This window comes from Sarcophilus harrisii, chromosome 6 (genome assembly GCF_902635505.1).
Source record: "Sarcophilus harrisii chromosome 6, mSarHar1.11, whole genome shotgun sequence".
NCBI lineage: Eukaryota > Metazoa > Chordata > Mammalia > Dasyuromorphia > Dasyuridae > Sarcophilus > Sarcophilus harrisii.
Window position 1 is genome coordinate 217,988,056 of NC_045431.1, and position 14,787 is coordinate 218,002,842.

At 39.0% G+C, this 14,787-nt stretch overlaps 1 protein-coding gene across 2 annotated transcripts in view; it reads left to right on the forward strand.

The window, feature by feature from the left end:
- ELP4 (elongator acetyltransferase complex subunit 4) overlaps positions 1–9,500 on the forward strand; it is a 232,574-nt gene extending 223,074 nt beyond the window's left edge. Inside the window, exon 10 of one of the 2 annotated variants that reach the window (XM_031942487.1) lies at positions 9,227–9,500. In XM_031942487.1, the coding sequence (XP_031798347.1) occupies positions 9,227–9,358 (132 nt within the window). In that variant the 3' untranslated portion in view covers positions 9,359–9,500. The remainder of the gene's footprint in view (positions 1–9,226) is intronic. The other variant, XM_031942488.1, reaches the window with a different exon arrangement.
- The last annotated feature ends 5,287 nt before the right edge of the window (positions 9,501–14,787 follow it).

Consider the following 14,787-nt stretch of genomic DNA (forward strand, 5'->3'; position numbering starts at 1 on the left):
CATACATATATTGCTTCCCGACTACATACTGGCAACCTGTCAACAGGTACTCCTGATGCTTCCAAAGAAGCTGTCTAGTTCAGGTAGGGCAGAAACTCTAAGGAAACCCCACCCAGATTGGGCAGAGCAACAGCTGATTGGCAGTCTCGCTGCTGCAAAGTGGAAGCTCTTCATCAGTTGGGGCTGATTGGCCACCAGAGAGGTTGAAAACGCACTCCCCAGCCAGTACTGGTCATATGGATTCCCTTTCTCTATGGGGCCTAGATCAACACGTGAGGGCCCTCCACCTTGTGATCATCCGCCCCAAGGAAAGGAAGTGGCCACACATAGGGGTGCCCTAGACCACCTTTTTGTTTAGACTTGCGAGTTCTCCACAATCTGCTTTCAAAGAGGTGGGTCTGGAGGCAAGACAAGAGTTGTCAGTTATAATTGACGGTCAGAATAATTGCACACCTGAGCATTTTTAGACAGCCAGCCAATGTAGCACTCTCTAGCTCCCTGAGACTTTTATCTAATTTTCAGTAAATGAAGAAGAGCCAAATGAAATATTTCCATTCAGAGGATCCAGGATGAACGTGACGTTTAATAAAAACAATTTTAATCTCAAATTATAGTGAATGAATTGGAGCCAAAAAAGAAACAATCCAGCCTTAAATCTAACTGTGCTTGGCAGTGGGAGCTCTGACCATTCCCAAGTAGGGCCAAATATTCATTTGCTCATCCAGAGCAAAGATCTGCATCACGCCTCAGTTCTTCTGCCCTATTCATCCATAAGAACCAAGTGAAATGTCGCCAAAGCTAGGACAAAAGCACTTCCACATGCAGATTCCCTTCAAAAGTAGCAAGATTTACCAGCAGCCACCAAACAGAAGGTCATGTCGCAGACTGGTTTTTGGTTTGGGCTTCTCAGATAAATACTTTGAATCCTATTGAAGAACAGCTCCAGCACATGATTAGAGATAGACATCAGAGCAAAGAAGTCTGTTGATGGTTCTCCCTCATCTCTTGCAAGGATGTTCTTGGGAGAAAAAAGAAGAAATGGGAGGGGACTAAGACTATGTCATATTAGGACTGATAAAAGGAACATGTATTGAAAGGAAGCCTTGGGAGTGAGGGGGTGGGATACAGCCTCCATCTTCCAGTAGTGAAGAGCTGTCCTCTAGGAGAGCAGTGGACAAAGGCAGATTTTAGCCCAATGTGAAAGGCAATGTCCTAACAGTTAGAGCTGCCCAAAAGTGGGATGGCAGTCACCAAGTGAAGTGGCTGACCACTTCTTGGGGAGCTCTGAGCATGCCCCTGTGACCCGTGATGTTCTCCCCCTTGGGTGCAGCTTGAGGCTCTGTTCCAGCCGCTCAGACTCCACCAGCTGTGCAGCCCTCTTTGGGGCAGGGCCCGGGTCAGGAAATAGACGGGGAGGGGCAGAGCAGGGAAGGGTGCAGCTGCAGCAGAGATCCTGAATGAATGCTCGCGGATAATGATGATTTGGCCATAACTCTCCCCTTGAGCTCCTAGTGCCCACATTCCCACATGCCAAAAATCAATACGTGGGTTGGGCGCTTGTTGGTCTCCACACCAGATACTGCGCGGCGGCAGAAGCTGGCAAATGATCCTCAGGAGGAAACCCACATATAAGCCAGATGCTTCTGAGATTCTGGGAAGGGAACAAAGGTTTTTCTTCCCTCTACGTTCCAAAGCAGAATGTTGGGCTTCTTATTTTTCAAAGAGGCTTAGCTGTCAGGATAGTCTGACTGTCATTTTGTTTGTTAGCTTTTATACAGTGAGGATTTAGTCAGTATTTCAATGACCCATGATTTTTATCAGTGGGAGTATTTCATTCATGAGGCAGGTTGCAACTTCTTAGCTTAAGAGATGGTTTCAGAGAAAATAAGTTAATTATCCTTCCTTGATATAGTACTCTACTTCTCCAGTTTTTTTTTTTTTCACGATCTCTTCATTAATTGTCTAGAAAGAATGAAACATCCAAGACTCTCTAGACCCCATAAAATGATTGGAGAAATCCTATTCAGCCATTTGAAAAGGTACTACAGTGATTCATGTTAAATTACTCTTTGTACCTGGGTTGTGAGGGGAGAGGAGGAGGTAGGATGAGGGAGAGAAAGTCAGTCTGCTCTGAGGTCCTAAAACCAGAACTGATTTAACCTAAGTAGAAATTATATTTGCTAAGAGCTTCTGCTACTCAGTCCCCATCAAGGAGGGGTAAAAGTTGAAATTATTTTTGATTCTTTTTTCTTTCCCTGGTTTTGATTTTTTACTCAATAAATTACCAGGTCCTATGAATTCTGTCTCTACATTCACTCTCACATATCTCCTTTTTCCAGGCACTCATTACCACCCAAAGATCTCATTTACAGGACCTTGCCTCCCTTCCATTCTATACAATATGGCCAACATTAATTACTTACTTTGTCCTTCCATTCCCCTTAGAAATATGGCTCCCTATTGACTGCCTTTGCCTGGCATTCATAGCTCTTTGTAGTCTAGCCCACCTTGTGTTTCCATTCTTGTCTCATTTAATTCTCCTTTAAGAACTCTTTGATCTGACCAAATTTGTCTAGGCTCTTCTTTTGGACGTACATTATTCTTTCCTAGCTCCATGCTTTCACTTATGCTGTTCCTTGTGCTGAGATCTTCTTCTCTTTACCTATTCATATTTCTCCCTTTATTTAAAGCCCAACTCAAATGCCATCTCCTCCAGGAAGCCACCTTGAGCTTCTTCACTTCATAATCAATAATGACCTCTATTATTTGTATTATTATTATATTATAAATATTTATATTTATTTTTGTTATTATATTATAAATTATAAATATTTATATTATATTTATTTTTGTTTCTTTTCCACCTCATAGACCCTAAATTCCATCAGAGCAAGGACCATGTCTCATATCAACTTTCCCATAACATATTGCACGTTGGGTTTTTTTTGTTTTGTTTTGTTTTTGTTTTTTGTACAGAATACAAAATGCCTAAAAAATGTTTTCTGAATAAAACTAAAAGTGACCAAGAAAAAGGTTCTCTTTCTCTTCACGGTTTGGAAGTCATGGATATCTATGTCAATTAGCTTAGTTAAATAAGTTAAATAAAATTACTGTAATCTAGCTCTATGGTGATAAGGTATAATAAAGACAGTCTGGAGTTGGAAGATTTACAAGGAGCCCCAACTCTTCTCTTTATTATCTTTGTGACCTTAGGAGACTTACAACCTCTCTCACCAACTCCAAATTCTTGTGAGTATGTAAACCCATGTCTTGGATGTTTGCATACAAAAGGTGCTAAATAAGAGCTTGAGGTTATTCAACTGTTTCACTATGTTGTGAAGATGATTCCTGCACCATAAAGTTGGATGCAAGGAAGGATGGATGCAAGCACTAGCACACCAAGCCAGCAGGGCTTCAAGAACTGGCCCCTTGGTCAGAGAGCTCTTCCCAGTACCAGAAGGCTCATTCCCAGAAGGTTGGCCACCAGGGTATGGCAGACTTTAGCCACAGAAACCCTTCGAAAGCTAGCAGGAGCTGGCCACAGGTGGTAGCACACCAGGGAAATCATAAGTTATTCAGAGTGTCCAAGTAAAGGCCTGTTGTTGCTTGTTTTCGTTGTATGTAAGGGTCAGCTGGAACAGGTAGTTGAAAGCTGTCTGAGATTCTGTTTCTTCCATTGCCTTGTTATGTGACCTTGGATAAGTCCTCCCCTATGGACCTCAGTTTCCTTGTGTGTAAAATGAGGAAAGGAGCTATATTAGCTCTAAGGTTCCAGTTATGGCAATCTGTGAGTTTATTTAGGTTACTTTTTTAAAATTAAAGATGTGGCTATTAGGAAGATTTTGAGTACATGAAGTACATAATGTCTTCAATACTGTACTATACAAATGATTACATTTCGTGAGCTCTTAGTAAAACGCGGGTGTTTTAAACCCTTAAATCCCTATTTACCTGTCTAGGATTAAAATGATGATTTTAGAAATAAATAAATAAATGGCAGCTTGTGGTTTTGTCTTGGCAAAATATGAAATAAATATAAATTGATTAAACTTCTTTTAATAGGTATTTACCTACAATTTGTCTCAAATCCAGGTATAATCTAGATTCATTATCTTGCCCCTTCTGTCTCTGAGCTGCAAGTGGTGAGCAGTGAGCTTGGCAGGCTAGCAGAAAATGAGTTAGGAAGGTAAATGTTGAGCCAGGAAATCCGTTTGTGAGTGGCTGTGGGTGAGCTGTTTGATCAAGGGCTTAAGAAGAGACAAGCTAACTGATGCAGGCAGTGACCCTGACCCTCAGAAGGTCCGCTACATAGACCTTAAAGGATCAGAAGGCATTCGGATCTTAAGGAAGCCAGTGATACCTAGTGGAAATGATCTGGAAGTCTGCTTCTAAGATTGGCTCAGTTTATAAATCCTTGGAGATTCTAGGCAAATCACCTCTCCCTTTTTAAGACTATTTCTGCAGGGCTATGGTGGATTTCTGGCAGGCTTACCCATCCGTGGCCAAAGTACTTTGCCAAGTTCACTGCTTGGTGCTCTCAGCTGTGAAGCAGAAGGAGCAGGATTATCCAGCAGTATTGCTTCAGATAATCTAACAGACCTGTGTAGACAGCAGTGAAGCTCCTAGTATTTCACAAATGAAGCAATTTACTTTGCAGAAATACCTATAACTTCAGCTAGAAGTGGAAGGAAGGAAGGAAGAGAAAGAGAGAGGGAGAGAAGGGAGGGAGGGAGGAAGAAAAAGGAAGAAAGAAAGGAGGGGAGGGAAAGAAGGAAGAAAGGGAGGGTGGAAAGGAAAGGAAAAGGGGGAAGAGAAAGTCATGGATTCCAGGATACCAACTTCTACAACCTCTCTTCACCACACACATAAAAACAAAACAATCAAATTATTCAGGTCCATTTACTTTAGTCCCTCAATTTCAAAGTCCCATATGTAAAATGAGGACCATGAATAGTTTTAACAATTGAAAATAAAAGTGATTTGTTCATACATAACTGTCTAAACTGGTTAATGGGTCTAATTTTTTAAAATCATGTTAAAGTAAACAGAATGCCAGGGGAGGCGGTTCCATAGGGACTGTATGGATTCATCGAATATTCAACAGGCTGATTTGGAGATGGCAATGCCAGCCCAGTCGAAGGGCTCACTAGCATGATTGCAGACTGTCCATTTTCCTTGCAGACGATCGGCCAAGATGCCGTTTCAGCAGTGTGGGTTTCACAGTGTAAGAACAGGGTTTGTTTATAGTGTATTTAGTGACGTTATTTTGAGAGGGCATTGGTCAGGACAGCACAACACAGGACATTTTTATAAGGTGGTGATTGTTTTACAGTAACTCTCTATGGCATCCCAAGGTCTAGAAACGTATAGTTTCCGCATTTGCATCTAGGATTAGAGAACTCTACAATGTCACATACAGTACTGTGTTGTAGTCTTCCCACCAGATATTTTCAATATCAGGCAAATGTGGAAGTAACACTCATTCTCATACTTAAATACAATGTATAACTGAGTCAGGAACCTCTTACATACCTGTCAGTCTGACCTGAAATATTCTGCCCTTTTTTATTGTGCTGATGATGATTGTAGATAAGGGAGGCATCGATATCCAAATCAATATCATGGCAATCACTTTGGTCACTGGAGAACGTAGCATGTGCCGCCAACCTGATCTTGGCAAAAGATAAGGGACACAGAGAATCAGTATTTTTCCAAAGGTCTGACCTTGGAAATTACTGATCAGCCACCAGGCTTTTCAATAATAAATAAAACATTTTTCAAATAGACTTAATCACATGATCAAAATACTCCTGACCAAGAGTAATTTACTTTTTTTCTAAGTCACTTTGATTTGAAGGAATCTCAAGCGCATCTGAGTGTCATTGGCAACATTCTCTCATCTTCTCATGCTGAAGGCAGCCGGGGGCTCACACATGGACACACACATGCACATGCATGCCTAAGAGTGAGGTAGGAAGAAGTTTTAGCCAAAGACAACCAGGCAAACCCAGAAACTTGTGAGAAATTGGGGTAGAACTTGTCATTGCCAGAATTATAATTCTAAACTACACAATGTTGTCTTCATGGTGTATTAATTCTGTTTTTAGTCAACCCAAAAGATCCATTTTATCAAGAATGATATGTGGGAAGTAAAAGGTGTGTTTTAAGCAGTGGAATAACCAGTGACCATATTTTTTGAAACAAGGTGGTTGAGGAAATAAATTCTACATACATTTTTATAACCATGGCATAATCCAGGGATCTGAGTATGGGAATCTCTTTTTAATACCAAAATATTTTATGGACATATGCAAACACAAACATAGTAGTTGCATTCATAGTGTATATTGTTGGGAGCTAAATAAATACAAAAATGAAAGTATATCGTGCTACATGGATTTATAGACCTTTGTAATAACTATGACAATATACACAGCAACAAGAAGATTCTGTGATGATCAACTGTAATAAACATGGCTCTTTTCAACAGTGAGGTGAGTTAGGCCAATTCCAATAGACTTGTGGTAGAGAGAGCCAGCTACACTCAGAAAGAGGACTGTGGGACTGAATGTGGATCACAACATGAAAGGATCACAACACCTTTGTTGTTGTTTGCTTGCTTGTTTCTTTTTTTTTTTTCCCTTTTTGGTCTGATATTTCTTGTGCAGCATGGTAAATGAGATGTATTTACGATTGCATGTATTTAACTTATATTGAATTGCTTGCTATTTAGGGGAGGTAAGGAGGGAGGGAGAAAAATTTGGAACACAATGTTTTGCAATATTGAACCATCTTTGCATATATTTTGCAAAATAAAAAGCAATTATTATTTTTTAAGTAACTATGACAGTATATGACAGTATTCCTGGGAAGTCCATAGCCCACAGAATAAGATGTCATTCAGTTTCTCTTATAACTCTTGGAAGAGGGAAAACAATACTGAATAAGGGATTAAAAAAAAAAAAACCTCTAAATCTCAGCTTCCATCACTTAATAGCTGTTTCACTCTGGCCACCTAAACACTCTCTGAGTTTGTATCTTGATTCACAAAAGGATTGTAATACATTATCCTCTTCTGTAAAAGGGGAATGAAGTTTTTTTTATAATCTCTGCCTTAATAAGATAGTTGTAAGTGTCAGATGAGATCTAGGTAAAGCACTTTGTAAACACCTTCAAGCACTACATAAAGATCAAGCATTATATAGTTCTAATAATTTTCTTGCATGTTAAAAATTCACATTTTTATAATACTGACTTTTACAAAGTCCTTCCTCACAGAAACCCTAGGAGGTGGGGAGTGCACATATTAATATCTCCATTTGACAAGTAGGTAAACTAAGGCTTAGCAAGGTTCACTGATTTGTCTATGATCACACAGCTTTCAGAGCCCAGACTTGATCCCAGATACCCCTTTCCTGAACACCTATACCAAACTGCCTTTCTTATGAAAGCCTTTTGTTTCGATGATAAAATATTTTATCATATATATATATATATTCCTATTTATTGCAAAGAGTAAAGGCAGAGTGAGATCAATTGCAAAGAAAATCCTTAATAAATTCATTCAAACATGTGAAATCTCGAGTCTTGCTGCTTTATTTCTGTGGTCATAAAAAATAACCTACAATAGAAAGAAGTAAGAGTGTGTGGAGCACATTGACTGATAAAGGGCCCTGAAGTTGAAGTCAAAAGCTCTGATTTCTGCTGCTTCAACATCTCCCTTTCACCTCTTTGGGCTCAGTTATCTCATATATAAATGAGAGGAACTGGGCTCATGATGTCTAAGGTCTTTTCCAACTCTTGCCATTATGATGTGATGGGCCACTCTATTCTTGCCACTTTGTTCCCTCCCATGTTGAAGGGCCGTCTCTATCCCCATTTTCAGTGCGGTCCCCAAACAGGTGACTTGATCGGCCGGCAATCTCAGTTCCCCTCTGTGCCTCCTATGTGGCCTCCTTTCCTTTAGTTCATTACAGAGACACATCTCACTTTCTACAACAGAGACATTCCTAGAAACTGAATTTTATGAACTAAATCCCATTCTCAGAGGCAGTTGTCATATTGGGTTTATTAGTGGGTGTGGTGTTTCAGATTACTTCTCTTGACCATAGGAAACACCTGAAAACTCAGCTAAGAGCTCTTGATTCAGCAGAAAGAAAGTACTAGATTTGGAGTCTAGGTCTAGAGTCTTGACAAGTCACTTTCTCCCTCTAAACTCTTCTATAAAATTAAGTCATTGGAACAGCTGACCTCTACAAGTCCTTCCAGTGTTCAATTCTATTAAGTCATAGGTGATTGAGTTCTTCTCTCTTATTGATAAGTTATTGGGGAGGCTTATATGGATTTACTTGTATAGATTCTCCAATGTGTTGTTGAATTATTTTTAAAAAGAAAAGGACCTTTTTGTACATATTGGTTTCGTATAAAATAGGTTATGACCACAAATATTATGCAAAATGGGAAAATTGAGATCCACAAGACAGTTTGAAAATACTGGCACCTTCTGGGCCCAATGTACTTAATGCTGAAGAATTGTGAGCAAACAGCCCTAACACAAATTCTGTTTCTGGCATATGTGGACATGAAAACCATGACCTTTGTGTTGGGAAGCCTTGAAATTTTACTTTGTATTTCTGTAAAAAGTCTAAAGTCCTGGAGAAATCAGAGCCTAGATGTCTTGATATTGGGTAAACCTAATAAAATAAAATAAGCATTTGTGAAAAGGTTGCTCTTCCTGGTTCCCTATTACTGAGGCCACATTGAGTTGCACACAGAATACAGAATAGCAGTTTATAGCTCTGATGGGGATCATTTAATGGACCTAACTTTTTCTTCTTCCTCAAAGCAATATTTTCTTTTCACAAATCTACTGTAATTTGTCTTATTGTCTTGCCTTGCTATTGAATATAATCTTGTGACTATCTAGAACTACGATTTTATTTACAGTTCAATGAAGAAAACTTTAAAAAGTTTAGAATTGTGCTCAGGAAATTTCTATTTAAATTTTTTTTTTAATCCCACTCTGGAAAGGCTGAAGTTTGTAAAAATCTGGTAGGAATTGCTTGTAGTTTAATGGATATAAGTCTGAGGAACTGTTTGAGTGGGAATTTCATATGCAAGGCTGAATGCTGATCAACAGAGCATAATATTGCATGCTGAAGTATGCTAACGAAAGCAAAATTAATTACATTTTTCTCCTCCCCCATCCCAATATCTCCTGCTACAGCGACTGCATTTGCCTCCAGACTTGTCAGACACAGTGAGCCGCTCGAGCAAACGGGATCTGGTGGAATCCGCCAAACAGCTGAGCCTGGGATGTAGCGTTATGGCCGGAGGCAAAGAGCACCTGGACTTCTAGGGACTGTACTCAGTGACCTTCTTCAGATTCCTCTGATGAGCTCTTTGTACCCTCTTTTAGGTTACCAATGACTTGTGTAAAATATCTTTCTTAATGATTGAACCCAACAAGCTTAAATACTCATAAAGAATTTTTTAAATGATGCCTTTTCTCTTGAGTGTTTTTTAATCATAGATTTGTTTTGGTTTTTTCTACAAAACTCATTGAAATATTTCTCCATTTAGAAATTATCATTTAATGAATGAAAACTATCTTCCTCCTTATTGTTGAGAAATGAGGAACTACTAGGGCAGAATGTAGTATACATTGTCAGATGCAACCACTCTTTGGGATGGTTTCACTTGGGGTTTTTGTTTGTTTGTTTTTGTTTTTACAAATTAAGGCTAAATTCAAAGAGGAAAATCTTTTCAGGAATAATTGCAATATAAAAGCAGACGGCATCAATAAGATATTTTTATATTTCAAGAATTATATATTCTCAGTTGGAATAGTAATGCCTTATTTTCTAAATAAAAAGCTCAGCACCAAAAAATGATTGTGCTATTCTACAATGGCCAGTGGTGCACTTAGATTTTTTTTTTGTCTAAAAATGCAAAAAAATAATAACAGAGATAGTTTATGGAAACCTTGTGAGATTCAAAAACTACAATAACTGAGAATCATAATTACTCTTCATTTCTGAAAATGCCACTGGAAATATTATGGATTGGGCAGAGCAGGCCATGACTAATTTGACAAATGTATCAGAACCATATTATTGAAGGGTGCTAGCATGTCATATGCATTCTAGTATGTAAATTATTAAATTAATAAAGAAACAATCTGAGGATAAAACTTGGTGATAACACATCTGCTTTGTTGGTTTCTAAATGTATTAAAACAAACTTGCCATGATCCAAATTTGTACAACCTAGAAAATGAATCGATGGCCCTCTACAATTCACAATAGTAATCCTGAATGTTTGAAGAGAGTGTTGTAAAATCATGTCACCAAACAGAGGTCAAGATTGAAATCCAAACTGACAGCTTTATTAATGGCAAGCTATCCAAAAAAGGGCACAGATGCTGGGTAGGAAAGCAGTACAGAACCCAGACTTGAAACCAAATGGTAGAGGATTAAAAAAAAAAAAATGAACCAACTCATCATCTTCATCAGTAAATTCAGGAAAGTTGGTCATTTAACAACTGTTCATTCAGCTCCTCCTCTGGGTAGATCGCCTAAGAATGGGGGACTATTATCCATCCACATGCAAAGCTGCACACATTTTACTCAAACAGATTGGTAGCAACAACTCTATCTTGAAGTCACGTTTCCATTTCTTGAATTTTTATACATGTGCTGAAGGTGACCCTGGCACAAAATAGGTAGCAGTGAATATAACTTGCAAGATAACATTTGTATCTTTCAACAACTCTCCTTTTAAATGAACTAAAAAGACCAACAGAGAGAAAACTGGGTTTCCAAAATATATTTTCATGAATGTTATTCTATTTTGATGTGATTATAACTAACATTTTCAAGTGGCCTACTTTTAATATGTTACAAATTTCACTTTATTTGTTCTTGACCACATTGCATAAAACAAAGACTTAGCTTTTAAAACTGTCTAACTAATATGATGAATGTCAATCACTTAAAAAAATTCACTGTAGCATAAACACATACTGTATACAGCTTTTATTCAGAATTAGAATAATTGAATCAATGACAGTGATTTGCTTGGATGTCAAATCTCTCCATCATATCCTGTCACTACCAGTTTATTTTTTGTGATAAAAATCAAAAAGACTACTATTTTTTTCAGCTGCTATTTCATTAGTAGTAACAATCAGGGTTTTTTTCTTTTTCTTTTTTTTTTTTTTAAGAATGTCTCAGGGTTTTTTTCCCCATTTCTTTTAATTCCTAAAGACACAAATTCTTATCAATTTTCTTTTCAAAACAAAGTTTCAGACCTTATCTGTCAGTTAAAATTTAAAGACTTTGATATTTTTAAGCAAAGGTGTTTTTAAAAATCTCAACAGACTTCAAAAACTGATTTGGTCTATGCTTTATAAATAACTAAAAAAAAAAAAAAGCTACTGAACAAAAGCTTTCCTGTGTCCTTTGAAAGTAATTATGAACAATTTGAACGCATTCAAATGAATATTTGTAGTCAGGTTATTATTTTAACAAAACTAATCTTTTTTCCCCATATTGTAATTCATTTGATACAAACACAACTGAACAATTATGTTGGATTTGACTTTGAAAAGAAGAACTGAAGTCATCAAATATGTAAATTGCTTGTCAAAATACTTAATAGGTCATTGATTTACTTCCCTGGCTACCATGTCTATAAAATTAACAGCCAATTACTAGTTAATATATGCTTTGCAAGTAGACAAGTACTATAGGAACTGAATATACATATTTAAACCTTTGATTTAAATATTTTTTAAAACTTTGCAAACTCAATAAAAGTGCATTCATGGCAATGAAAAACAAATATGTAGGTCTTAAGAAAATCAGATTCAGGTGTTTCCCTAAAAGGAAAAGAGATCAAAATATTTTTCTTCTAGAAATTTTATTTGTATTAATATATACTAAGATGACTTAGTAACTTAATCTAAGCCCAAAAGTAGTCCTATCTCTAACCTACTCCTTTTCATATTAAATGAAATATGAGATATCCAGAGAGCTTTTGTCTTTCAATTATCCACTTGAAGAACAACATAAATACTTAATTTCAAAGATTTCATCATGCTGCTTTAAATATTTCTAGTATATTACCTTCAAAACCTGACATGTAGCATTAGTTCCTTCCAATAGGTTTGCTATCTTTAATAGGGGGTTCAATATTTTGACTATTTCAATTGACTCAGACACCTGAGCTTCAGAACTTTTTGAATTTCTGTACAGTCACCATAATGCAATCTCCTCCTTCTAATTTCTCATTGAACCTTTTTCCTCTTTCTCCCAGATCTCTCAAAACTAAACCACACAGGTTATGGTTACTTCAAGAAGAAGCAGCTGTTTGGGATCAATTTCTTGGTTATTTCCTCATTTTAAAGATTCCCTCAGATCTTTGTCTCTCTGTCTGTCTGTCTCTCTCTCTGTCTCTCTCTTTCCCCTCTCTCTCTCTCTCTCTCTCTCTCTCTCTCTCTCTCTCTCTCTCACACACACACACACACACATACACACACACACACACACACTCTATTGATTTCATTAAGTCCTTTAATAATAACATTTTCAAAGCATCCAGTGACTCCTTCCAGCAAGAGCCACCATTAACAGGATCCAATGCAAGCAAAACCAACCTTTAAGTGTTTACTCTTGGAACTTTAAAACTGAATGCCAAGTTGTTTGGAACTCAATTGAACAACTAGATCAAAGTTTATCCTTTCAAAAAGGGAAAAAGAGAAGATGTGTTCAGCCCTGTTCAGCCAAACTTATTATCCAGACAGCTGGAGTGGAGAAGAGTCAATTCTTCAATCTTGTCAACATTGATGCCCAGAGCAAAAAGAAATGAACCAGAAGCCCATGTGAGGCTTCTCTAAGATAAAAATCCATCCATAGAAAAAGGATGAATTTTAAATAACATTTCGCAAATCTATCTTGGGAAGCCCAGTTACAACTGAAACAGAAAGCACCAAAGGTTGTTAGTGACCAGTCCCAGGAAGTAATTTCCCATTAACAGGAGGCTTCTCTTTGAGGAAATATCAGCCCTTTTTTGAGACAAGGAAATCTATTTTTGTGATAGAGATTTTTCCACTCAGGTTCACTTGATGAGAATGTTTATTAAAGGAACAATTAGCTTTGTCTTTTGCTATTGAGCAAAATAAGTGTAGAGAAATAATGGACTGCACAATCCAGAACTTCTGAGAGTGACCCTGCTCATCAGCAGATCCTGGGCTAGGAGAGCAGATGGAACTACCTTTAAAGAGCTTCCATTTGGGGAGAGAGAGAGAGAGAGAGAGAGAGAGAGAGAGAGAGAGAGAGAGAGATGGAGTTGGAGGAAGAAAAAGAAAAAAGGAAGAAGGGAGGGAAGAAAAAAGGAAGGAAAAGAATGAAAGAAAGAAGGAAGCTCAGAAAGAAAGAAAAGGAAGGAAGGAAAAGAAGAAAGGAAGGGAAGAAAGAAAAGGAAGGTAGGAAAAGAAATAAGGAAGGAACGATGTATTTACAAATGGAATATATACATATATATATATATATATATATATATATATATATATATGTCTCTGTGAATAGATGAATCAGAATAAATCATCTCCAGAGTGAACAAAAGGCTAGCCTCTCCCAGGCAGCTGCTGCTGGCCGGCTTGGCGCAGCTGACACAGCCCCAGGGTCTAGGCCAGGTTGGCTCAGGTAGAGCTCTGCCCTCGGTGACAGGCTGTGGTCCCCCCTCCAGAAGGAGGATCTCTCCTCAGGGCAGGGGCAGCCTTCAGCCGGTTGGACTGCAGGATCTCAACTTCCCCAGAACAGCAGCATCTTCTGGCCGAACCAGGCCGCATCCTCGGAGACAGACACACAAGCTCGGCCAGCTGCTCCCCTGCATCCCTCCATAGGTATCACCAGCCAGGCCATGGGGGGCCGAGGCCGGCCTCTGCAGGGAGGCTGGGGGTGCACACGCGGCCCTTCCCCATCCTCTCCCTTTGCACCCACGGCTCCCCCGGGGAAGCACCAATAGTAAAATGTCAGAAGGGAAGCGTCCGGCTCCGCGTTAGAAGAGGTCACTGCGTGAGCCCACATGTGCATCAGAACATCTGCACTCCCCAAGTGCTCTGTGTCACCAGCCTGCACCTATCCACGTGTGTAACCTTATGCCGACAAGAGAGGGAGAGAAAAGGGAGGCAGAGGAAAAGGAGAGACAAAATAAGAGAGGGAGGGGAAAGATCAAGGAGGGGCCATCCCGGTGTGGAGCAGCTCTACCTGTGGGGAGCGGTTCACAAACAGAACAGAGAAAGGATGACAGGAAGATGCTCATAGACAGTTACATCACTACAACTTGCCCCAAAGTTCTCTCTGTTAGAAAGTAGTATTACTGAAGAGGGGGAGCAGGTCTCTAATATTTCCTATATTTCCTCTTTTGCCTTATAACCACAGAGACTCCTATGTACACACATGCAAGCGAACGCACGTGAGCTCCCATGTGCACACACGCAGCAGAGCACAGCTTTGTCCGTGTGATTCCCGGGATCCCCAGCCTCATGCCCAAGTTGACAGTGGCTACCTCCTCCCTATCCGCTCCTGTGTTTCTGAGGAAAACCACGAGCCTCAGAGGATCCCTTTCCCTTCTCAGAGGCCTACTTGGGCTCACTCCACTTGAATTCAGAACTCAGTCCTGAGCCACTTTTAGCATGATCCAATCTGTTTCTCCCTGCAGAGAACAACTGCCCAACAATGAACCGGCCCCATCGATGTGGGAATGTTTGGCTTGGGCTGCCAA